At 42.8% G+C, this 26,536-nt stretch overlaps 1 protein-coding gene across 1 annotated transcript; it reads right to left on the bottom strand.

The window, feature by feature from the left end:
* Positions 1-1,102: 1,102 nt before the first annotated feature.
* On the bottom strand, positions 1,103-24,706 carry LOC145996567 (uncharacterized protein C05D11.1-like). The gene is given in 7 exon segments (XM_083133067.1): positions 1,103-1,349; positions 22,497-23,358; positions 23,619-23,662; positions 23,664-23,882; positions 23,884-24,380; positions 24,382-24,529; positions 24,531-24,706. Coding segments are annotated over 7 exon segments (2,193 nt in total).
* Between the last annotated feature and the right edge of the window lie 1,830 nt (positions 24,707-26,536).

Raw genomic sequence — 26,536 nt, 5'->3', positions numbered from 1 at the left:
GCTTCTTTAGGCATTCTTTAAGTATGCAATACTGCCATGCTGCGTCTTTATATCATACAAGAAAAGGTTGGACGGGTAGGATTGGGGAAAAATTAGTAGGAAAACTATGTCCCTTTTACCCTGCATTTCCTTAAAACTTGTCATGTTCCCTATAAATTCCCTTAAAATTCATTAAAAGCAGTAAAAACAAGTTAAAAATCCAACAACTGTGCTCACTCCCATCTGCATGTTAATCAGCTAATGTTCCATGTGGAATGCAGGAAGCGCAGGCTATATTCCTGCAGCATGTCTCCACCTCGGTTATAACTAGGTTATTTCCGGGTCAAATTCACGCACTTCCTGTATGGCACAAATCACTTCCGGGGTAACCTGAAATCCAATTTCTTCCTCCTTTTGGCCTTTTTCCCATTTTTTAAATAGGTTTATCCAGATTTCCTCAAGATTTCCGGTTTCCCGATTGAGTTTATTGTCCCTATCATTACATATGAAGGGTACAGGGGAAAAAATATGAATGTCACAAGAAACTGGAATGGAGTTACAAATGAATTTTAATGTTTATAATGCTCTTACATCTAAAATATGGCTTAGTACTGTATGAAACTTTTACATAATCTGAAGCATTATATTGTTTGAGTAATGATATAACAGTGTGTCTAATAATGTAAAGACAAATAACACATTTTTGGCAAAATTCGTTCTTAATGCACATTTTGCAGGTGAAAAATGATGAATGTCCATTATTCGCACAGAAAAAAAAGCAAAGAAAGATTAATGTCCATTTGAATACCTTAATAAAGAATATGAATGCTTTGTGAAATACACGAACAAAATGCAAATGCATAAAGTCACTCATTTGTCACTATGAGGAAGTTCTTCGTAGAACCTTCTTGCATACTGTCCACAAAATTTCTTCAAGTCTTTATATTTTTCTAGAGAAATTGGAAGTGTCATATTATATTTTCTTGATGGATACACAAATTCACCTTCTTCTAATTAAGGCTGGATGTTTCCCTTGCATTTTTTAAGTGGTATCACACTTGAAGACCAAGCGCCGTTATATGTGTTCCTGTGTAATACAAGTTGAGTATGTACAATATGAAGCTCACAGATTGGTCTTGTAAGGAACGGGCACTTTGGTTTGAAGGTACCACGAACTTCTAAATAAACTTTGGTCACAATCTTCCACAATGAAAGGACTTGGTTTCTGTCTTGCAGCTCTAATGTTGTCACTCCAATATGCAGGAACTTCAGCTCTAATTCTCTGATTTATTAGAGCCATGTTTCGATCACACTCCATGTAGGAATGGCCCCTGATTGGGTAGGTCACTGTAACAGTTTTTAAATGCTTTCTGATATGGATAAGATAATACAAGAACCTGATTACTGTATAGTTTTTATTTTGCCCACAGCACGAGTCACAGAACAATGTTAAATGTTGAACATCATCTCCAAGGATATTAAATACAAAATCAGAAAGCATAGATGCGATATCGTCTGCATCTTTCTTCCTAATAGTCTCATCGTAAGTGTAAAACACTGAACTGTCAGTGGAAAGAACATGAACATTAAATACAGGGTCCGGCAGAGGAGTTGGACGGTTTTGAAATGTGAATAACACACTTAATTTTCAAAGGTACAGAAACGTATTACTACAGAATTACAGGTTATTGTATGCCATTTTTATTTACCACGACAGTTCGTGGGAAAAAAAATGATGCCTTAAATTTATTTATATACACATTCCAAGGCCTTTTTCTTTTCCTTTTAAATGACCTGGAGCCCTGGAATGTGCAACATCGAGCGTTTGTTGAGGAGGGATTCTTCAAGACTGGAGAATCTGTATTGAAAACGCAGCATCTTTTTCAACGTCATTTTCATGTGGCACGTCATGGGTTCGAACCCGGCCAGGTGGTGACCTATTCATAGCTGATGCTGTCAATCTGAAATTCTGCACACACGAGAGGATAGTGTTGCGGCTTGGTACACGCCCATGGTGTGCCACATGAAAATGACGTTGAAAAAGACACTGCGTTTTCAATACAGATTCTTCAGTCTTCAAGAATCCCTCGACAACAAACGCTCGATGTTGCACATTCCAGGGCTTCATGCTTACTGGGCTGACAAACAGTTAAGCAGGCCACCAACTTCTCACCGGATTGCCGATTGTTGATTTGAATTTCTTTCAATTGTTCAAATGGACAAAGCGCTGACTCAAGATCGTACGTAGGCCATTTAAAAGGAAAGGAAAAAGGCCTTCGAATGTGTATAGAAGTAAATTGAAGGCATCGTTTTTTTTTCTTTTACACGAACTGTCGTACTAAACAAAAATGGCATACAATAACCTGTATTTCTGTAGTAATACATTTCTGTAACTTTGAAAATTAAGTGTGTTATTCACATTTCAAAACCATCTAACTCCTCTGCCAGACCCTGTATAAAAAATGACAACTGTCTCTTGTAATATACATCATTGGTACTAATATTGGGCAACTTCAAATTATTTTGAAAGTCAAAACATGCTGCCTCATGTGAAGTCATCTTCTGACTTGAGAGACATGCTTGACGTTTCCTTGTAAAGAAAGAATCTGCCCTTCGCAAATGGAGCTCTTGTTGAGTGTTGAGGTCATTCAACTGTGCGTGTAATTGAAGATTCTCTTCATGAACTGATGAGTTACACAGTTTGTTCTCAAGAGTTAGCTTATTGACTTTGAATTCATCGCATGTGCTACACGTATCTGTCCGAGGATAACCAAATGCAATGTTGAATTTTGTGTTGAAGAGATGATGATACGTTTCATTTGATACAGGGTTCGTGTTTTTTTTTCCCCTTATGTTTATGCCATCGAACAATGGAATGATGCTGTGCAGGTTCCTGTCCATATTGTTGTCTGAATTTTCTCTGTACAATAACAGGAGGCTTGAATTCAGCAAACCAAAAACAATACTCACCTTTCTGACGCACTGTAAATGAAGCAAGCCATTTACTCACTTGTAAACAAACACTAAGCGAATGCACTGTAACAATGTTGCCACCTTCCATCTCTTGGTGTTAAAACTTGTTGAGATTCTCTTTCAGACAAACTAAACCGGACGATCCTAACACTATTGGTTGCCAACATAATTTAATTTCTTATTGGTAGATATTTATCTGGACACACTGTACATTAATCACCTGACATCCTTGCGCTCCAGTCTAATTCCTGGTTTTTGAAACCACCCTATATCTTTATCATGGTCAACAAAAATTCATCCCCGAGTGTATGGGGATGCACCCAATTATCAACCTCACTACCACGCAGTGCACCCTGGACTGCATTTTGCAGACTGACGAAGCTCTGGCTTCTGGACCTATAGCAAGTATAAATCTATAGGACTGTGTGCTGAGTGTCCCTATACAGTCTCAGCTTTTAACCAAAGTCAGAATACTTTAATATTGTAGTTATATGACATTCCAATTATGTTAGTTTGGTTATGGTAAGGGGTTGACAGGTGGCAAATAGCCTAACTACTGATGCATCGAATATTTTAAATTCAAATTCAAAAATACATCCCCAGGAGATAAAGTACAACAAATGTTTGAAACTTCACTATATGTTGTCACCATAAGATTCCGAAGAGTTAAAAATGTCTTACTATTAGGCAACCCTTTATAAAATTTATCTTTTTCATAGTCATTTTTATAATCATATACAGCGTCAGCACAAAAAAACTCCCTGGTTTTGAAAGGGTATAACTTTAATACCAAAAGTAGTATTCTACAGAAATGTTCACAGTAGTTGTAAAAACTCATAAAGTTTTTGTGGTGTTCATTGGAATTACAAATGCTCAATGTGCGCACCACCTGTTACGCGGGAAACATCGAGATGATAATCCAGCTCCAACCACACCTTCTCAAGCATATCCAGTGTGATGAAGTTGACAGCTGTACTGATGCGTTCCTGAAGATGATTCAAGGTTGTGGGTAGTGGAGGTACATAGACCTGGTCCTTCACGAACTCCCAAAGGAAAAAGTCACAAACTGTCATGTCTGGTGATCGTGGGGGCCACTTGAATAGATTTTGATCATTGGGTCCAGCTCGTCCTATCCAACGGTGTGGGAGGTTGTCATTCAGAAAGCTGCATACAGATTGATGCCAGTGTGGGGGCGCTCCATCCTGTTGCAGAATGTAGTCACCTCTCTCTGCAGAGAGAGGTGACTACATTCTGCAACAAGTTGAGGAAGTAACCAGTCACGTAGCATTGTTAAGTAGCTTTCACCTGTGCTTGTTGGCCCCTCAAAGAAGAACGGACTGTACACTCGACGCTCTGACACTGCACAAAAAACATTCAGTTTGGGTGAGTCACGTTCCACATCAAGACTGGCATGCGGATGCTCGCTTCCCCAGATCCTAACATTATGATGATGAGTTAAAATTTCTGGGTGCGTCGGCACTTAAGGCCATTTCGCACCCTTCTATGTATACGGGAAAATATCCCTTATCTAAAATTCTGAGAACGTAAAAAAGGGGTGTAAAGAGCCCCTTGGGAAAAACTAAAAGTGCAAGGTTGTAAAAAGACCTGCACGAGACAAACACAACACATTAAAAAGTCAGAATAAACTAAAAACCTCCTTACAGACGGTGGAAGAGACCAGCTCTTCGCAAAAAACTAAAAACATGTAATAAAATACTGCTGTCATCACCCAAGAGGGATGACAAACAGCCGGAAAGGTTAAAAGTCTGCCGGAGGTAAGCAAGATCGACACATTCAACGAGAATGTGTCGGATGCTTAAAATAACATTACAAGCACGACACAACGGAGGGTCCAGCCCTTGCAGTATGTGACCATGCGTGAGACGGCTGTGTCCTATACGCATGCGGGTAAAAATAACGTCTTCTCGCCGAGAGGGACGACACGAGGAACGCCAAACACCTATGGTGGGCTTAACAGCGTGAAGCTTGTTCCCCGTTTCCACATCCCACTCGGTCTGCCAAGTGTCAAGAAGGCGACAACGGAACACATTCTGCAGGTCGCTAGCTGGCAAAAGGTGGACGAGAACGTCGCCATCTGCATCAGCAGACTTGGCGGCAGCATCAGCTGCTTCGTTTCCCTGGATGCCCACGTGGCTAGGGACCCAACAGAAGTGTACATCCGTGCTGGCAGATAAGGACACAAGCCGTCTGAATATGCGTTGCGTTACCGGATGCCGGGAATACGGCGAATCCAGAGACTGCAACACGCTGGTCGAATCACAGCACACAAGGACTTTCTTCAGACCGTTGACATCTGCAAAATCCAGTGCCTTTAGAATGGCGTACAACTCTGCCGTAAAGATGGAACAGGTAGGATGTAGCGAGAAACTGGAACTTTGAGAGTCTAGGACGAAGGCGCAACCAACTGATTCCACTGTCTTGGACCCATCCGTGTAAAACACATTAAAATTGGGGTGCTTCGCACGAAGTTCTAAAAACCGTTGCTGGTATACAACCATTGGTGTCTCTGCCTTTGGAAGGGCAGTCAGAGAAAAATCGATAGAAGGTGCAGGAAACTCCCAGGTAGGGAGGGGCGGAATGAGTGGAGAGACGCCAGGAAGATCACTGTCAACACCAAGTGCTGACAGGATCTCGTCTCCACGAACACCAAATGGTCTAGTGGCACTAGGGCGGAGCCGATACCTTGCCAGTCTACTCTCGTCGGAGATGGTGTCAAATGAAGGATGTGAAGGCATCGAGCGTAGATGGAGGAAGTAGTTCACTACCAGCCGCTGTCTTCGCAGAGACAGCGACGGCTCAGATGCCTCTACGTACAAACTGGCGACTGGACTCGTACGAAACGCACCAGAGCACAAACGTATACCAGCATGGTGGACGGTGTCAAGGATGCGAAGTCTAGATGGGCGGGCAGAAGAATACACAATACATCCATAATCAAACTTCGACCTGATGAGTGCACGGTACAGGCGAAGCAGTACCGTCCTGCCAGCACCCCAGGAAGTATGAATTGAATTGAGTTAAAATTTCTGGGTGCGTCGGCACTTAAGGCCATTTCGCACCCTTCTATGTATACGGGGAAATGTCCCCTTATCTAAAATTCTGACTTAATTTTAAAAAAGGGGTGTAGATAGCCCCTTGGGAAAAACTAAAAGTGCAAGGTTGTAAAAAGACCTGCACGAGACAAACACAACACATTAAAAAGTCAGAATAAACTAAAAACCTCCTTACAGACGGTGGAAGAGTCCAGCTCTTCGCAAAAAACTAAAAACACGTGATAAAATACTGCTGTCATCACCAAAGAGGGATGACAAACAGCCGGAAAGGTTAAAAGTCTGCCGGAGGTAGGCAAGATCGACACATTCAACGAGAATGTGTCGGATGCTTAAAATAACATTACAAGTACGACACAACGGAGGGTCCAGCCCTTGCAGTAGGTGACCATGCGTGAGACGGCTGTGTCCTATACGCAGGCGGGTAAGAATAACGTCTTCTCGTTGAGAGGGACGAGACGAGGAACGCCAAACACCTATGGTGGGCTCAACAGCGTGAAGCTTGTTCCCCGTTTCCACATCCCACTCGGTCTGCCAAGTGTCAAGAAGGCGAGAACGGAACACATTCTGCAGTTCGCTAGCTGGCAAAAGGTGGACGAGAACGTCGCCATCTGCATCAGCAGACTTGGCGGCAGCATCAGCTGCTTCGTTCCCCTGGATGCCCACGTGGCTAGGGACCCAACAGAAGTGTACATCTGTGCTGGCAGATAAGGACACAAGCCGTCTGAATATGCGTTGCGCTACTGGATGCCGGGAATACGGCGAATCCAAAGACTGCAACACGCTGGTCGAATCACAGCACACAAGGACTTTCTTCAGACCATTGACGTCTGCAAAGTCCAGTGCCTTTAGAATGGCGTACAACTCTGCCGTATAGATGGAACAGGCAGGATGTAGCAAGTAACTGGAACTTTGAGTGTCTAGGACGAAAGCACAACGAACTGATTCGAATGTCTTGGACCCATCCGTGTAAAACATTAAAATTGGGGTGCTTCGCACGAAGTTCTAAAAACCGTTGCTGGTATACAACCATTGGTGTGTCTGACTTTGGAAGGGCAGTCAGGCAAGAATCGATAGAAGGTGCAGGAAACTCCCAGGTAGGGAGAGGCGAAATGAGTGAAGAGACGCCAGGAAGATCACTGTCAACACCAAGTGCTGACAGGATCTCGTCTGCACGAACACCAAATGGTCTAGTGACACTAGGGTGGAGCCGATACCTTGCCAGCCTACCCTCGTCTGAGATGGTGTGGAATGAAGGATGTGAAGGTATCGAGCGAAGATGGAGGAAGTAGTTAACTACCAGCCGCTGTCTTCGCAGAGACAGCGACGGCTCAGATGCCTCTACATACAAACTGGCGACTGGACTGGTCCGAAAGGCACCAGTGGACACACGTATACCAGCATGGTGGACAGTGTCTAGGATGCGAAGTCTAGATGGGCGAGCAGAAGAATACACAACACATCCATAATCTAGCTTCGACCTGATGAGTGCACAGTATAGGCGAAGCAATGCCGTCCTATCAGCACCCCAAGAAGTATGAGATAAGACGTTTATATAGGAACAATGGTGGAAAATATCAGAATCAGATTATCTGGATTCTCTGAGTATGACCTGTTTGCAGTTTGCAATGAAACAGAGATGCAGTGGGTGCTTAACAGTGAATTGCCTTTTCACTACTTATGCCTTAAATATATAAGCAAGTTTGAAAAAATTGTGTACAATAATTATGGCAGAATTGCTGGATATTTTGTGAATTTTTACACAGATGATTACGGGTATTATTTCATGCTCAAAATGTTTAGGAATCACTGGTGGGGAAATTGCTACAATTTGTTTTCAGAGCATAGGATGAAGATTGATTCATACCCAAGCTTGAATTGGATGCATTACAAATTTAGAATATCTACAATTTATAATGATATTGAATTTGTCACAACAGATGCTGGCCATTTGTATAGTGGGGATGATTTTGATCCTGATTGTGTGTGGTACTCTAAACATATATACCTGAATGAGATTATAATGTATTTTATAAGACAAAAATTCAAACATTGTGATTCTGATTGTATTGCAAAAATTCTAGGTGGGAATAATCTTAGCAGAAGATGCAATTGTGGGAAACAATTATTTAAATTAAAAATATTTTCAGACACAGCAGAAACAACAGACACAGGAGGGACAGCAGGGAGTGCAGAAATAGAGGAGAAACAGGATTGAAGGTATAGAATGAATTTTTTGTTCCCAACATATTGACTGTACAGAATAGTGAAAGCCTAGATATAAATATAACCCATAGATATCCTGTTGCACCCACTTGCAAGATGTCTGAAGATTATATTGTAAAATATATAAACAATCAGTATCTTGTCTACAGTATATATGAAACAAATGCAAGAGATTTTTCAGATAATTTTAATCACAGAACTGTTTGTTTGGAAGAGAACCCATATGTCCCCACACAAATTATGCAAGTGAGCATCATAGATGCATTGAATACAAATCAACAACTTGTCAGCATCCTGGGGAATTATGTCACAGAGATAAGCCTTGTAGATTTCAAAATTGTTGTTAAAATTTCAAATAAAGGCACAAAATGTTATGTCAACAAGATTTTCAGACCTGAGCTAAGCACATCCCTGAGCAGTGATGGGATCCTCAGGTTCTGTGACAACATTGTGAGCCCCCCTGAAAATAAGATCAATCTGTTCAAGCTCAATACCCACAAATACAATCAGTTGCTCAGGTATGTATACTCTGAGGTTGGGTACTATGATGATTTTTATGATATGACCCTTGTAGGAACAACAAAAATATATTTTGTAGAATTTCAGGACAAAGCACCTGATAATATCATCACATATGAATACATAGAGAATATAGGATATGCATTCATCAAAAATTCCAAGACCTCAGCAGAAAAATATAATTATATGAGCTCTATCAACTATGTTGATTGTTTCTCTACAAAAATTATATACAATTCAGAATCTGTAAATGCCATTGTTTCATGCTACCTTCTTTTCAGAACAGCAAAAAATAACACCGAGAGGGTTCTTGCAGTTGAGTGCTTCATGCAACTTGACAGATTGGAATATATTAAATTGAAAAAATTACCCCATCTCATATACAATATTGTTTTGGATGAAACAAGTGACACTGTAATTGTTCACTGTGTAATATCTTTGATGGGCCTTGAATCACATAAAAACAGTTTCATCTCAAAATTTGCAACAATCATAAACAATGAGGCTGTATCGGAATGCATTGAGTAATGGGTTTTCATGATTCTGTTCCTTGCATATTCATGCCAGTGTGTAATTATTAAATATGCAGAATTTTTTTGACAGAAGAGCAATTTCAAAATACATCAAATCACAATCACTTATTGGGGATTTCAGGCTTAGGTTCTTGAATCTGTCCGAGCATGACCTGTTCTCTGTTGGGAATGAAACTGAAATGCAATAGGTGCTTTCAAGTGATTTTGCCTTTCACTACCTATCCCTGAAATCCCTAATGAGATTTGAAATATCCATGTTCAATACATGCAAAATAATTGTTGGATTTTTTGTGCATTATTCTGTAGAGTATTATTATTGGCATTTTGGATTTGCAATGTTTGATGATTACTGGTACAACAATTGCAATGAGAATTGTTTTGTGTACAGAATGGACATAATTATGCCACAGACTCTAAACTGGATCCACTATAATATCACCAACAGAATTTCTGTACCTCTACCCCTGAATCATATTGAATATGTCACCACAGATGAGGGCAATTTGTATCGACTTGAAGATTTTAAGATTTTTTGAACAGAATAATTTCCAATCCCAATCTGTTTAATAGGAATATTGAATTTGTGACCACAGATGATGGGCACTTGTTCAGTGCAGATGATTTCCACCCGGATCTTGTTGGGTATATAAAGCACAAATGCCTGAATAAGCTTGTTCTGTATTTTCTGAGGCAAAAATTCAGAAATTGCAGCAGTAAGTGCCTTGCACTGTGCCTAGACAAAACCTCTTGGAATGAAACATGCAGGTGTGGGGAACAATTATCTAAGCTCCCAATAATACATACATAGTTGCTACAGTTCCAATTTTGCAATATTGTTCAGCAAACATGTATCCCGGGCAGTGTGATTTGGAAATAAATCGTGATTATCAGCAACAAAGGAACAATATTATTAAGCATAGTGTTGGGCATGCTCTTAAAAAATTACAGCATTGCATTTTTGAATGTGTCATTGTTTTAGAAGGATAACACACAGCACTTGTTGCAATGTTTTTTGAGAGAAGGAATTTGTCACAATATATACAATCGGAATCACTGTTGGAAAGGTTCAAGCTTGCATTTTCCGATTTATGTGAATATGATGTGTTTGCAGTTAGAAATGAGACAGAATTTAGGTGGGTGCTTGACAGTGACCATGAATTTGGATGCATACATCTGGGATTGTTGGGCAAGAAGGAAAAATACATATATCTGTTGCACAGGAGAATTGTTGGGCTGTTTGTAGGTTTTTATGATTGTTACAGAAAAAAATATTGGTTCACAACAAAATATTTTGAATCAATGTATTGTTTTCATATCCCATTTGACATATCTGAGAACTGGAAACATTTAAATTATGATACTTATTTGAAATCCTATGATGATTTTGAATTTGTAACCACAGATACAGGCTTGGTGTTTTCTGGTGCGGATTTTGTTAGAAGGGAAAAATATATCTCAGGGGTCATAAATGCAAATGAGATTATTCTGTATTTGCTGAGTTTGAAGATAAAATTTCATGATTTGAGATATTTTGAACCTTTAAACTGCAATTTTTTGCAATCTTCAAATCTCAACCTCAAATTCTGATCGGGAGGTACACAGAGCCATGTACAATTTCTGTTTATATCTACATGATTGCTCTCCACAATTGTGTAGGTGCACAATAGGATCAATGCTCATGTCATTTTTTGACAGAAGAGATGTTGCAAAAAAATATATTAGATCTGAATCTCTTCTTCCTGATTTCAAAATTAGATTCTCAACACTCTCAGAGTATGATTTATTTTCAATCAATAATGAAACAGAGTTCCGCTGGGCCCTGAACAGCACACAAAAATTCAATTATCTAAACTTGAAATACATCACTGATTTTGAGTGCCACAAGTATAATTCTTGCAGGAGAATTGTGGGACAGTTTGTTGTTTTTTATTATTATATTGATTTTTCCTATTATGGCGGATGGTTTTCAAATCATGCAAGTGTGGGGAGATTCTATGATTTTGAGATCCTTCCCAATCAGAGCTCAAACTGGAAACATTTCAGATTTTTGCTGATGCATCTGGACAGGTTCCAGGGGGCAGAATTTGTCACAACAGATAGTGGAATGTTGTACAGTGGTGCAGATTTCAATCATCACCTGCAATATTTTGATGCATACAATTCTCAGATGTTGAACATGACTGAGATAATCATGTATCTTCTTCAGCAAAAATTTAAAAATTGCAGCATTGGGTGCTTTAATAGGATAATAAAATCGGGGTGTAAGGGGTGACCTTCCACGTAGTACACCCAAATGTCAACCTCACTTCCACGTTAGTACACCCTGGACTGAAGGCTAACGAGACTCTGGCGACTGGCACTATGGCCAGTATAATTTTGTGTGTGTTGTCCTGTTTCTTGTCCTTGTGTGTGCTGAGTGCCCATTTCCAACCTCAGCTTTTAACAGAAGTCAGAACATTTTAAGATTTTATGATTTTAGTTATGCAACGCTAGAGTTGTTAATTGTAATGATATGGGGCTGGCCCCCGTATAATGTGACGGGTGCAAATTAGCCTTAAGTGCTTACGCACCCAAAATTTTAAATTCAAATTCAAATTCAAGATAATAAAATCATGGAATGTATTTACAGAGTGTGAGTGCGGGAAACCACTAAGCTGCATGCCTCTGCTGTTGAGATAGCCCAGCCTAACATGTAATATTGTTTGCAGGTTGATTCAAGATGCAAACATTTTTTGAAAAAAGGGATATTTCCAGATACATCAAATCCAAATCTCTTGTTCCTGAATTTAAATTGAGATTCTCAAAATTGTAAAATGTGTGCTCCATGATGCTCACATAATTTGTGGAGACGCATTTTATGACCTGTTTCTGGTGCACAGGGTCTAGCTCCTGGTCTAGAAAATTACAAAATATGGCCTTGCAATCTAAGTTATACAGGGCAATCACACAAATATTTCCAATCAATTTTGTTTGGAAATGTTGATGACTGTGCAGAACAAGCATAAGAGAAATATTTCATGTTATATTTTCTATGGCATTTTGGGCATATATTTGTGAGAATTCTGCTTTTATCTGGATTACAATTCTTTTGGTGCTTAACCCAATTGGGCTGGATATATTCTCATTGCATTGATTACAACATTTTTGATTCGGCATTTTTGTTGTTGGTTTATTATATAAAATTTCCTGGGATTCAATTCAAAATTCTATGCTTAATAAAAAATATCAGTTGGGTTCAGCAGTGTGTTTTGTATATTTAGTGTGTGTGTGTGTGTGTGTGTATGTGTGTGAATATTTTTGGCTTTGGTATTTATATAAAATTTCTTGGGGTTCAAATCAAAACTCTATACTTAATAAAAAATATCAGTTGGGTTCAGCAATGTGCTTTGTGTGTGTGTGTGTGTGTGTGTGTGTGTGTGGGCGCGTGTGGGTGTGTAGGTGTGTGTGTGTGTGTGTATCTTGGCTTAGTTTTAAGTGTAGCCAAAAAAAAATATCAAGAGGGCATATTTTTGACAAGTTTATGGACAACAAACTGAGAGATGTAGCTTTTACACATATGGGTAAATCTGTCTGAAGGGGATTCTTCTTTTCTACACTAGAATTCAAAATTCTTTAGATTTAAATATGAACACACATGGCCGATTGGGCTATATGCCCCCTCTTGACATAGTTTTAAGTGTAGGCAAATCGGGGCATATGAACTCTTCTTTTCTACACTGGGATTCAAAATTCTTGGGGGTTAAGAGCATATCACACTTGAAGAATTGAGGAATAAGAGCATCTTGCCATAATTTTAAGTGTAGGCAAATCGGGATGTTTAATCATATGAGCTCTTCTTTTCTACACCTATAAGTGGTCCCAAAAATACCACAAATGATACTACTTGCAACTAAATGTTCCTTGTTGAGGAATGCGGAATATGTGTTTCCAGCTGAACCAGATGGTCCAGTGTGGAACGGTTGGAGCGAAAACCACATTGAAAATTTGTTACCAATGAGTTTTCCTCCAAAAACCAAGTGAGACGCTTGTTGATCATGCGTTCCATCAACTTACACACACAGCTAGTTAAGGCAATAGGCCTATAACTCGAGGTTGCGGTGCGTTGGTTACCTGCTTTCAGGATGGGAACAATAATAGCTTCTTTCCAGGAAGTGGGGAAAGAGTCCTCCAACCAAAGCCTGTTGAATACCGCAGATGACGAAGCATCTCATAGTGGTTCTTGTCCACTCCAGGAACTGTATTCTTAGAATCTCGAAGCGCCTGATCGAACTCCCGTTCGGTTGATTGATTAATTGATTGATTTAGTTTATTTTACTTCGCGTTTTGTGCCTCTTAGCTAATTTGCGAAGATGGGGATGAGTGACGAAATGATGAAATTGATGAATGGACATTCACAAACAACCAAGCCCGACCGGGATTCGAACCCGGGACCCTTGGCGTCGCAGCGCGATGTGCTAACCACTCGGCCACAGGGTCGGGCTCCCGTTCGGTGAATGGAGATTTGTATGGCTCGATGTTATGACTTCGAACAACTAGACGGCGTCGTTCCTGACGGGCCTTCTCACGGCGCAAACGTCGTTCATAATTTTCCGAGCGAGACGCATCAGAAAACTCCGTGGTCAAGATATTAGCTATGTCTCCGGAATCTGTGTATAACGCACCATCGTGCTCAGAGGAGTAGATGCACCCCCCCCTGGATGCGACTTACTTTGGTCCAAACGGCTTTCGACGAAGCCTGCTTCGTCAGAGAAGACACGTATTGAACCCAGGACGCCTTCTTACTGGCTCGAATAAGCCGACGGGCACGGGCACGTATAATGCGGAACTGTTCGAGATTTGCGGCAGTGGGGTTCCTATTGAATTGATCTAGGGCATGATTGCAGTCCTTGATGGCTGCACTAATCTCCGCAGTCCACCAGGGGACTGGGCGTCGCCTCGCAAATCCACTGGGATGTGGAATGGAGGTGCGTGCACCATCATGCACTCGTGACACAAATATATCTAAGCCGTCGATGGCTGGCAAAGTCGACGCTAGATCGACTTCAAGGTCCACTGCACGCTCGAAGGCAAACCAGTCGGCCCGACTGAGATGCCAGTGAGGTTCTTGTTCACGTGAGTGCTGAAGAGGTTCGAAAGTAAGAGAGAGTGGGTAGTGATCAATCCCACAGAGATCAGGGTGAAGACTCCAAGATGTGGTAGGAGCAAGGCTGGGACTGCAGAAGGAAAAGTCCAATGCAGAGTGTGTGCCTGAGGAAGGACTGAAATATGTGGGAGTCCCATCATTCAGCAACGTTAAACCTGATGCCTCACGGAATTGATCTACAATTTGACCCCTGGGCTCTGTACGAACGGAGCCCCACAAACGATGGTAGGAATTAAAATCGCCCAAAAGAACTAAAGGATTGATTGATTGATTGAATTAAAATTTCTGGGTGCGTCGGCACTTAAGGCCATTTCGCACCCTTCTATGTATACGGGGAAATGTCCCCTTATCTAAAATTCTGACTTAATTTTAAAAAAGGGGTGTAGATAGCCCCTTGGGAAAAACTAAAAGTGCAAGGTTGTAAAGAGACCTGCACGAGACAAACACGACACATTAAAAAGTCAGAACAAACAAACTAAAAACCTCCTTACAGACGGTGGAAGAGTCCAGCTCTTCGCAAAAAACTAAAAACATTTCTTAAAATACTGCTGTCATCACCCAAGAGGGAAGACAAACAGCCAGAAAGATTAAAAGTCTGCCGGAGGTAAGCAAGATCGACACATTCAACGAGAATGTGTCGAATGCTTAATAAAACATTGCAAACACGACACAACGGTGGGTCCAGCCCTTGGAGCAGGTGACCGTGCGTTAGACAGCTGTGTCCTAGACGCATGCGGGTAAGAATAATTTCTTCTCGCCGAGAGGGACGGGACGAGGAACGCCAAGCACCTATGGTGGGCTTAACAGCGTGAAGCTTGTTCCCCGTTTCCGCATCCCATTCGGCCTGCCAAGTGTTAAGAAGTGTACAACGGAACACATTCTGCAGTTCGCTAGCTGGCAAAAGGTGGACGAGAACGTCGCCATCTGCATCAGCAGACTTGGCGGCAGCATCAGCTGCTTCGTTCCCCTGAATGCCCACGTGGCTAGGGACCCAACAGAAGTGTACATCCGTGCTGGCAGATAAGGACACAAGCCGTCTAAATATGCTTTGCACTACCGGATGCCGGGAATACGGCGAATCCAGAGACTGCAACACGCTGGTCGAATCACAGCACACAAGGACTTTCTTCAGCCCATGCACGTCTGCAAAGTCCAGTGCCTTTAGAATGGCGTATAACTCTGCCGTAAAAATGGAACAGGCAGGATGTAGTGAGAAACTGGAACTTTGAGAGTCTAGGACGAAGGCGCAACCGACTGATTCGATTGTCTTGGACCCATCCGTGTAAAACACATTAAAATTGGGGTGCTTCGCACGAAGTTCTAAAAACCGTTGCTGTTAAACAACCATTGGTGTTTCTGCCTTTGGAAGGGCAGTCAGAGAGAAATCGATGGAAGGTGCAGGAAACTCCCAGGTTGGGAGAGGCGGAATGAGTGGAGAGACGCCAGGAAGATCACTGTCAAGACCAAGTTCTGACAGGATCTCGTCTGCACGAACACCAAATGGTCTAGTGACACTAGGGTGGAGCCGATACCTTGCCAGCCTACTCCGCTCTGAGATGGTGTGAAATGAAGGATGTGAAGGCATCGAGCGTAGATGGAGGTAGTAATTCACTACCAACCGCTGTCTTCGCAGATACAGCGACGGCTCAGATGTCTGAACGTACAAACTGGTGATAGGGCCTGTCCGAAAAGCACCAGAGCACACACGTATACCAGCATGGTGGACAGTGTCTAGGATGCGTAGTCTAGATGGGCGGGCAGAAGAATACACAACACATCCATAATCAAGCTTCGCCCTGATGAGTGCACGGTATAGGCGAAGCAGTACCGTCCTATCAGCACCCCAGGAAGTATGGGATAAAACGCGTAAAATGTTGAGAACTCGAAGACAAGAGAACTTTAACTGGAGAAGGTGAGGCAGCCATGTTAATTTCTTATCGAAAATGAGGCCCAGGAAGCGGACCTCATTCACGAAGCACAGGGGAGATTTCCCCATGTACAGGTCAGGATCTAAATGACATGTACGTTGACGACAAAAGTGCACACACACGGATTTCTCGGATGAGAAGGTGAAACCTGTTTGGGAGGACCACTCGACCAAACGTTTTATCGTCAGTTGGAGTTGACGAGAAGCTGACGCGAGATTCCGTGAGCGGCAAAAGATCGTGAGGTCGTCTACATAGAGGAGGCCATGTACTGGGGAAAGAATGTTTGCCATAACACTGTTCACTGCTATCTTTTGAATTTGACTAGAATTTGAATTTAAAAGTTTGGGAGCGTCAGCACTTAGGCTATTTTGCTCCCGTCACTGTATACGGGGGCCAGCCCCTTACCATTACAAATAACAACTCTATCGTTGCATAACTAAAAAATTTAAAATGTTCTGACTTCTGTTAAAAGCTGAGGCTGTAAAGGGGCACTCAGCACACATAAGGACAAAAGAACAGGACAATACAAACAAAATTATACTGGCCATGGGGCCAGTCGCCAGAGCCTCGTTAGTCTTAAGTCCAGGGTGCACTAACGTGGAAGTGAGGTTGACATTTGGGTGTACTACGTGGAAGGTCACCCCTTACACCCCTGTTCACTGCTATCGCAAACAGAGTCACACTTAATACGCTGCCCTGCGGAACGCCGTTTTCTAGTTCGTGACGATCTGAAAAGGAGTTCCCAACACGTACGCGGAAAAAGCGATCTGATAAAAAGTTTTGAATAAAATACGCCATATGGCCACGGACGCCCCAAGAATGGAGCTGCTTTAGGATGCCAAAGCGCCACGTTGTGTCATATGCCTTTTGGAGATCCAAGAAAACTGCAACTAAATGTTCCTTGTTGAAGAATGCATCCTGAATATGTGCTTCCAGCTGAACCAGATGGTCCAGTGTGGAACGGTTGGAGCGAAAACCACATTGAAAATTACTTATCAATGAGTTTTCCTCCAAAAACCAGGTGAGACGCTTGTTGATCATACGTTCCATCAACTTGCACACACAGCTAGTTAAGGCAATAGGCCTATAACTCGAGGCTGTGGTGCGTTGTTTACCTGGTTTCAGGATGGGAAAAATAATAGCTTCTTTCCAGGAAGTGGGGAAAGAGTCCTCCAACCAAAGCCTGTTGAATACCGCCAGAAGGAAATGTCTTGCTCCAATGGGCAGATGACGAAGCATCTCATAGTGGATCTTGTCCACTCCAGGAGCTGTATTCTTAGAATCTCGAAGTGCCTGATCGAACTCACGTTCAGTGAATGGAGAGTTGTATGGCTCGGTGTTATGACTTCGAAAAACTAGAGGGCGTCGTTCCTGACTGTCCCTCTCACGGCGGAAACGTGGTTCATAATTTTCAGAGCGAGACGCATCAGAAAACTGAGTGGCCAAGATATTAGCTATGTCTCCAGAATCGGTTTGCAACGTCCCGTCGTGCTCCAGAGCGCTCAGAGGAGTAGATGCACCCCCCTGGATGCGACGAACTTTGGTCCAAACGGCTTTCGACGAAGCCTGCTTCATCAGGGAAGACACGTATTGGACCCAGCACGCCTTCTTACTGGCTCGAATGAGCCGACGGGCACGGGCACGCTTAATGCGGATCTGCTCGAGGTTTGCGTCAGTGTGGTTGCTATTAAATCGATCGAGAGCATGATTGCGGTCCTTGATGGCTGCACTGATCTCCGCAGTCCACCAGGGGACTTGTCGTCGCCTCGCAGGTCCACTGGGATGTGGAATGGAGGCGCGTGCAGCATCATGCACTCGTGAAACAAAGACATCTAAGGCGTCGATTGGTGGTAGAGTCGACGCAAGCTCGACTTCAAGGTCCACTGCACGCTCGAAGGCATCCCAGTCGGCCCGACTGAGATGCCAGTGAGGGTGTTGTTCACGTGATTGCTGAAGATGTTGGAAGGTAAGAATGAGTGGGAAGTGATCACTCCCACAGAGATCAGGGTGAACGCTCCAAGATGTGGTAGGAGCAAGGCTGAGACTGCAGAAGGACAAGTCCAACGCAGAGTGTGTGCCTGAGGAAGGACTGAAATATGTGAGAGTCCCATCATTCAGCAACGTTAAACCTGATGCCTCACGGAATTGATCTACAATTTGACCCCTGGGTCTGTACGAACGGAGCCCCACAAACGATGGTAGGAATTAAAATCGCCCAAAACAACTACAGGAGACGGAAGTTGTTCGAAAATAGAAAGGAGGTCATCAAGGGAGAATTGCTCCTCCCTTGTGATGTAGATACAGCACACAGATATTGGCTGTGGTAGATGGACCCGCACAGCGACAGCTTGGAGGGGGGTGGTGAGAAAGATTGGCGTTGAGTGGATGGTATCTCAAACACCGATTGCAACACCACCGTGTGCACGACGACCCTCAGGAAGCTTGTCGGTGCGGTAAAGCGTGTATCCGTTCAAAATCGCTGATTCTTTTGGACGAAAATGTGTCTCTTGGAGACATATGATGGCAGGGTCAAATTCAGATATAAGAATTTGCAGTTCCTCGAGATGCGTTCGGAAACCGTTAAGGTTCCATTGGAGACAAGCCATATCTGTAGGTATGATTGTTATCTTTTAAGGCGTACTTTATTTCTAGGCCCTGTCACCTTTATAAATTCTTCATCCGCGGCTTCGTCCTGTATCATGTCCTCGGGTAAGGACACAGAGGGCGAAGGGGATGAAGAAGGGGGAGTGGTGGCGGGTGCTTTGAGCGCCCGCCGGGCAGCTTTGAGCAGCGCCTTAAGTTTCAGGGTGGTGGCTGCCACCCTGACTGGAGAGCTACTGGTCTTGAGGAAGTATTCTTTACTATGTACCTGCTTGAACTTTTTCTCCGTGGAGCGAGGAGTGGTTGCTGATTTCCTCGAAGCAGGACAAGCTACTACAGGAAGCGTTGTTGTTTGAGTGGACACGTCGCTGGTTTGTACACCTACACTGCGACGGGTAAGAGCAGCTGCAGCAAATGTAGCGAATGTTACAGGTAAACTAGTGCGTATGCTGTCACGGAGACGTTGTTTTGCTTCACCAGCAGAGATTTTCTCTGTGACGACAAACTCTCTGATTTTCTTCTCTTGTTGGAAAGAGGGGCAGTCACGATGCCAGACTGGGTGCTCGCCTTGGCAGTTAGTGCATTTGGGACCTGAAGAACAAGCTTCGGTCCCATGATCAGGCTTACTACACTTACCACAAAGGGCGTTAGTGGCCTTGCAGGAAGGCAGAGTGTGCCCAAAGTGCTGGCATTTGAAACACCGCATCGGGTTAGGGATGTACGGACGGACTTTGAGTCTCAAATAACCTGCCCGTACAATATCTTGGAGAGTGGTCGTTTGAAACGTCACTATGAGTGAAGCAGTTGGTACTAGTTCTCCGGACTTGCGCGTCTTTATTCGCTGCACTGCGGTCACATGTTGGTCTGAGAGTGCTTCAAGAATCTCTTCCTCCTCAGCATTTAGCAGATCCCAGTGGCGAATCACACCTCTACTACTGTTAAGTTGACGGTGAGGTTCAACATTTACAGGGAAGTCGCCCAAAGATCTTAGCTTTAAAAGGTTGTTTGTCTGGCGATCTGTGCTGGTCTGGATCAGTAGACTCCCGTTTCGCAACTTTTTTATTTCTGGTACATCTGAACCAGCGGCGTAGTCTAGCTGTTTCTTGATCAGAAATGGTGACAGGTCCTTTAATGTAGCAGCTCTATGTTTCTTGGTTGTTGCAGATTCATCGTTACTCTCGGTCTTCTGCACTATACTAATCACAAGATAACGTGGCACGTTGCTTGTCTTTTCCATTACCTGAAGCGGGCTCGAAGGCCGCGCTCGTTTTGGGGGTTTCCCCCCGTTTGAGTTGTTTTTTGTACCCATATACAAAAAATATTTTAAGTGGAGGGTCCATAAATTGTCGCCTCGACATGCCCTCTATGCCGAGGAAGGCCTACCCCCAAAAATGGAGGCTACTCGAGGACCAAACCGAAATCCCCGAGGCCACGTTCGCGACTGCACCTACCCCTGCAGCCAACACTGTCCCATCGGCACGTGCAACTCACACCTTGGGATAGGGTTTTTTTTATCGAGGTTGTCTCCTCTAGCAGGACCCTTAGTTATAGGAAGGTCAACGTAATGGAGATGAATGATAAGATGGAATTGTGAAAATATGAGAGATGGATATGAAGTATGGATGAAATGATACGATGAAAATGGCCTCCCTACTAAGCCCCCTCGCCCCGTCAAGGCAGTCCTACATGGAGGGGGGGGGGACACATTACATGTTGTGGTATTCATATAAATTTTGGCTTCACTAATTAGACTGAAATTTAAAAATGAGTCGAACTACATGCATGAAGGTATGAGCCTCTCCGATGGCATAATGGTAAAAACGTCACCCTATAATCAAGTGATCCCGGGTTTCGATACCCTGTTGAGGTACACATTGGATCGGATCCCACTTGAAACTGTAGGTCCAGTCGTAATTCAACTCACGGGGCATAACAGTGAGCTTGCAAACTTTCTATGAGTGTATTTTGACTTTTGATTTCAAGTTTACTTTCTCCGTCGGGTATCGATCCCGGTACCTCTTGATTACAGGTGACAACGTTACCGCTACGTCATCGGGGAACCCACACACATTTTTGGATCCAAAGAACTGATTGAGCAAGGGACTCGGGAAAGGTATTGAAAGAACTAATATCCCCAACTTAAATTCTAGGCACCTACCATATTTGCCGGCGTATAAAATGCACTATTTCTCTTAAACAATATTTTAGATTAAAGTGTTAACTAAGTATATTGCTGTAAAGTACAAATTATGAACTATCATAATAGGTACTATCACTTGGAAGATGCAGTAAGTAATGCAATGTTCGATTACGTGGAACACAATCACGAGGTTTAGCTTTCTCGCTTCTTTGTCCTCAAATTACTGTTTTATTGGGGCAGTCAACAGGTTCAATCACGTCATTCTGGCAGTCTAAATGACATATCTTAAATCGTCTACTTTACCATATTGATACAGCACTTACTTCGGGAGAAATGAGATAAGGTCAGATGGAGTTTTACAGTTTACTCATCTAAACAAATGAGAGTAGGAGGAGAAGGGTAGGTGGCTGAGGGATGCGCCAGCACTTACCTCTGCTTCCTGGTGGCGTTACTGGCTGCTACTATCAATCATCCACAAAGTGATTACAACTGAAATGAGGCTTGGTGACAGGGCACCCTTCGCTTAAATAGTAGCCAGTTCCGCTGTACTTTGCAAGCTCCGTTTCTCCGTTCTCCTTTGGAAGTCGGATTATTCCAGGATACGGAGGAAACTGGACGTGAAGCACACCAGGGAGCAAACGTTCTGCACCCGCATCCCTAGCCATCTACACTCCCCCGCCTTGAGGAACCTTGATATGGAGGGAAACCATAGCAAGGTTCATTTGCATATACAGAATAGTAAATGAAAGAAAATAATAAAATACATCTACACCTATACATAATGAATAGCAGAACATAAAACTTTGATCAATGATGGGTGTAAGGGGTGACCTTCCACGTAGTACACCCAAATGTCAACCTCACTTCCATCTTAGTACACCCTGGACTGAAGACTAACGAGGCTCTGGCGACTGGCAACATGGCCAGTATAATTTTGTGTGTATTGTCCTGTTCTTTTGTCCTTATGCGTGCTGAGTGCTCCTTTACAGCCTCAGTTTTTAACAGAAGTCACAACATTTAAATTTTTTTAGTTATGCAACGTTAGAGCTGTTATTTGTAATGGTAAGGTGCTGCCCCTCGTATAATGTGACGGGAGCAAAATACCCTAAGTGCTGACGCTCCCAAAATGTTATATATAAAAAAAATGAAGCGTCGTTGCAAGTAGGGGGCTGAGGTGCTGGGTTCGAGGGAACGGCGGTGGACACCGTAGGTACTGGGGGCAGTGGTGGAAGTGCTCTGGGTCTAGAAATATGAGTGCGGCGGGTACGTCGCTTAGTGGGTGGCCTGTTTTTAGAGCAATGACACCAAAGTAAAAGTCATGGGCATTTCAGGACAGTGTACAATAGAAAAATGACACATAAGATAAGAATAAGAAGGACCAACGCGGAAGCAGAAACAAGGTGTGTTGGAGATTCCAAATCAAAGGCTTGAGCTCGCTGTATGAAGCATAAAGCGATTAGTTTCTTGTTGTAACTATGGTCACCAGTTTTGAAGTACGAGAGTAGCGACTGTCTTGCAGCAAGATATGGACTCCTCTCCTCTTCTATCATTTCATATAGTAAAGGCATTCTGGCAGATTCCAGAAGATAGGGTTCCCAATTTTTCCCATTCAACAGATGTTCCATCACCGACCCAACTGCCTCGAATGCTGTCTCAACATTAATGCAACGGTCTAATGTGAAGTGGAGGAGCTCTTCACTGGGTTCAGTAAGCAAACTAAAAGAGTAAGCCAAGCCTTGTCCTCTAACTCGGCGCCATATTGGACCTTCAAGTTGGCTTGTGTACTGCAGGAACAGCAAAAGAGCCGGTAAATCAGGCTTATTGAAGTCTGTTACAGATGGTATTGTCCAAATTAAAAATGCAGATTCAATGTTGTCCGAGCTGAAGACACAGCTAGTTTTTCCGTCTTCGGGCCTATTCAAGTACATTGAGTCAGAAATCACGGAAAATTTGTTTCTCACTGCCTGTTGATCTTCTGGCAGGAAATTTTGCCTTGGCACTGTTGGATCTCCGGTATGACTCAACTTTTCCATGCTTGCAGACATGTGAATGCCCAAATTTTTCGTGGATGTTATTATACCACGTATTACCTCCAGATCTTTTGTTACTTCTGATTGCTCCTTTTCTAATGCCTGATTTACGCTTTTCAGGAATTTGTGCTGCTGAACAATACCCGATGCACATATGTTGCTTCCCTTGTTAAATCTGATATCTTTCATTAATCCCCTTACTACTTTCTCGCCTTCTGTGGAAAATTTTGATATTACACTTTGTAATCTATGGGTGATTATCTTCAATCTACCAGAGCAAGAAACTGTTTTCCAAAGGATTTCCGGGCCTCCCCCATGGCGCAGGGGTAGCGTCTTTGCCTTGTAATCAAGGGGTCCCGGGTTCAATACCCGGTGGAGGCACAATTGGTTCGGATCCCACTTTAAACTGTCGGTCCAGTCCCGATTAGCCTTACTGTGCATAAATTGGACTTAAAACAGCAACTCAAACTCAAACTCCAAAGGATTTCCTTCAAATATAGGACTCCCTCAAAATTCTGGTTCAACCTGAAGGTCGAGGACTGCAGTTTGGGCAAAGTGTCCACAACTGAATTTAGCTTGAGAATTCAGGCTTAATCCAAAACTTCTGCTTGTAATATTAGATTATCTTTCATCTGCAACATCCTTGTACGGTACAACTACTTCCCGTCGTTTGACCGGTGACTCTAATAATGCCTCCAATAAAATAGGTATATATGATCTTAATTTTAGCATAACAGACTACGGCAACATAAACAAAATTTGTTTTAATATCATTAAACTGACAGAAAACTGGGACCTTGGATAAATCAAAGAGATCATGCGTTCTCTCCGAGTTTCATATAAAGGTCTGAACTGGGTGGGAATTGGCCATGACCACGAATTCCTTGCTGACAGCCTTCTCATTTTCGAGAATTGCTTCCTTCAGTTCTTCCGCCTTCCTCTGCAAGCCAGTTTGTCCCAGTTTTTGTCTCTGTTCTGCTATACGGGCTTGTTCAACATCGGATACTTTCTTCCGTAACTCAAGGCTTGGCAACCCTCGTATTGTAACCGATGGTGAATCAACTATATACTTTTGCAATAACTCTTGCCAAAAGTCTTTCTCTTGAGTTTGCATCTCCTCCAATAGTTGTATGGAACTCACTCTCTTATTGAAGTCATCACTTGAGTTTCCATATAGCATGTCAACTATAACAACATCTGCAATTGCCTTATAGGGATTATTTTCTAGCTTGTTTTCCATTTTCCAAAATCAACTGATGGAGAACTCTTCTTATCTGTGGCATGTCTATATCATGAGACTTTATGAAGTTTACAAAATTTGGTTTTACGAGAGCCAGCTTCTGGACAGGGACATTCGAGAACTTTAGTTTCAACAATGACTCTGAATTGAAAAATGGAAGACTCTACCTCAGTGCAAAATGGGTCCTTGATCTCCACGAACACCTTACGAAGAGGGCTTCCTAATTACTCCGTCAAATATTTTAAAATAACTTTGCAAACCAAAATTTTATCTGCGAAACTGTTTTGTCTTTTTGTTCTACTAAGTGTAGTGGCCACTGCCATCCTCCTCATCGGAACTTGCTGTACTGTTGCTTGGCTTGGTGTCAGGGCACCCTTCGCTTAAATAGTAGCCATTTCCGCTGTACTTTGCAACCTCCGTTTCCTGTGGAACTCTCCTCTGCAAGTCTGAGCATTCCAGGATACGGAGGAAACTGGACGTGAAGTACACCAGGGAGCAAATGTTCTGCACCCACATCCCTAGCCATCTACAATATTGACGTCATTTGTTCAAATTAACCATGTAACTACTTGGAAACAGCAAATGGGCCATATTGGGTACTAGAACATGATATGTTCAGGTACCTTATTTTAAATACTGTACATTAATTATAACATTAAGTGATTAAGTTTTTCCTTAAGAATGTGTCCAAAAAAGGGATGCGTTTTATAGGCTGGCAGATACGATAGGACATGCTCATTGGGGTGTAAGGGGTGTTCCTTCCACGTAGTGCACCCAATAGTCAACCTCACTTCCACGTAGTACACCCTGGACTGCAGACTACGAGGCTCTGGCGACTGGTCCCATGGCCAGTTTAATTTTGTTTGTGTTGTCCTGTGTTTTGTCCTTATTCGTGCTGAGTGCTCCTTTATAGCCTCAGCTTTTAACGAAAGTCAGACGATTTTAATATTTTATGATTTTAGTTCTGCAACGTTAGAGTTGTTATGTGTAAGGTTGGACCCCGTATAATGTCACGAGTGCAAAATAGCCTTAATGCTGACGCACCCATAATTTTAAATTAAAATTCAAAGAACATGATTCTTGAAATTGTGGTTTGCTGGAATTTATTAGAGAAGAATTGACATTTATAGATACATGATTCCGTTGGCTTACTTTACTTCGCTTTTCTGTCACTCTTAGGTAATCGCGAAGATGAGGATGGGTGATGCAATTGTCAAATTGATAAACGGACACTCAAAAAGAACATTAATTCATGTCCAGGCCGGGATTCGAACCAGAGAAACCTGGCGTCGTAGAGATTAGATACGTGGAACCGGGAGAAAGGTAAATGTGAATATTTCAATTGTATTGCCCCATTGAAAAATCCTCCTGAACTAACATTGACTGAACACCAGCAATAATTGTGAGGAGGGAAAGTTGACACATGGGCACAGGCAAAAAATGTCACGTAATAAGTTCGTTGTGTCCTGCAGATACTGTCAGATTAAACATTACGGAGACTCAAGTTTGGGATTAGTTAATTAATTAAACACATATCCATTACATGGCTTTTTACTCACTTGTCACTTTCTACGCATGTCAGTTGTTTTTAGGCATACACGTTCATGAATTCACGAGCGCGGTGCGGTTCTGCGCATGCGCAAGTATCGTTCCCTGTGATTGCACTGTATCCGACCCCCGTGGCGGAATGGTTAGCACAGTGAATTCCGGCCTAGGCATGGGTGTTCTTTGTGAGTGTCCCTTCATCAGTTGCATCATGTCATCACTCATCCTCGTCTTCGCGATCAGCCAAGTGTGGAAGAAAAGCAATGCCACATAACAAAAATTAAAACAAATCGAGTCATATGATACAAGGAACATTCGAGGCAAGTCGAGGGTTACAGCTCCTCGTTATAGTCGACGCGCTAGCTACGTTAACGACCGGCTGGCTTTGAAGTCCACGGAGCGCGCCCACCAGCTGCAACAATCACATTCAACGTACAGTGTTGCCACACATCTACCCTACGCCACCTTGTCATGTGACAGACTCCACGTGGAGTAGACGAGCAGAATGACAGTTGCGCCCTTTGGCTGAAGGTTTAGTGTGATTGGACGAAAACAACTCGCCCGCTATTTTTCCCCCACACACGTTCGTGGCGCAGCATTCTTCAGTT

Source organism: Lepisma saccharinum, chromosome 12 (assembly GCF_977018435.1).
Source record: "Lepisma saccharinum chromosome 12, izLepSacc3.1, whole genome shotgun sequence".
Taxonomy (NCBI): domain Eukaryota; kingdom Metazoa; phylum Arthropoda; class Insecta; order Zygentoma; family Lepismatidae; genus Lepisma; species Lepisma saccharinum.
This window is presented reverse-complemented; position numbering and strand designations above follow the sequence as displayed.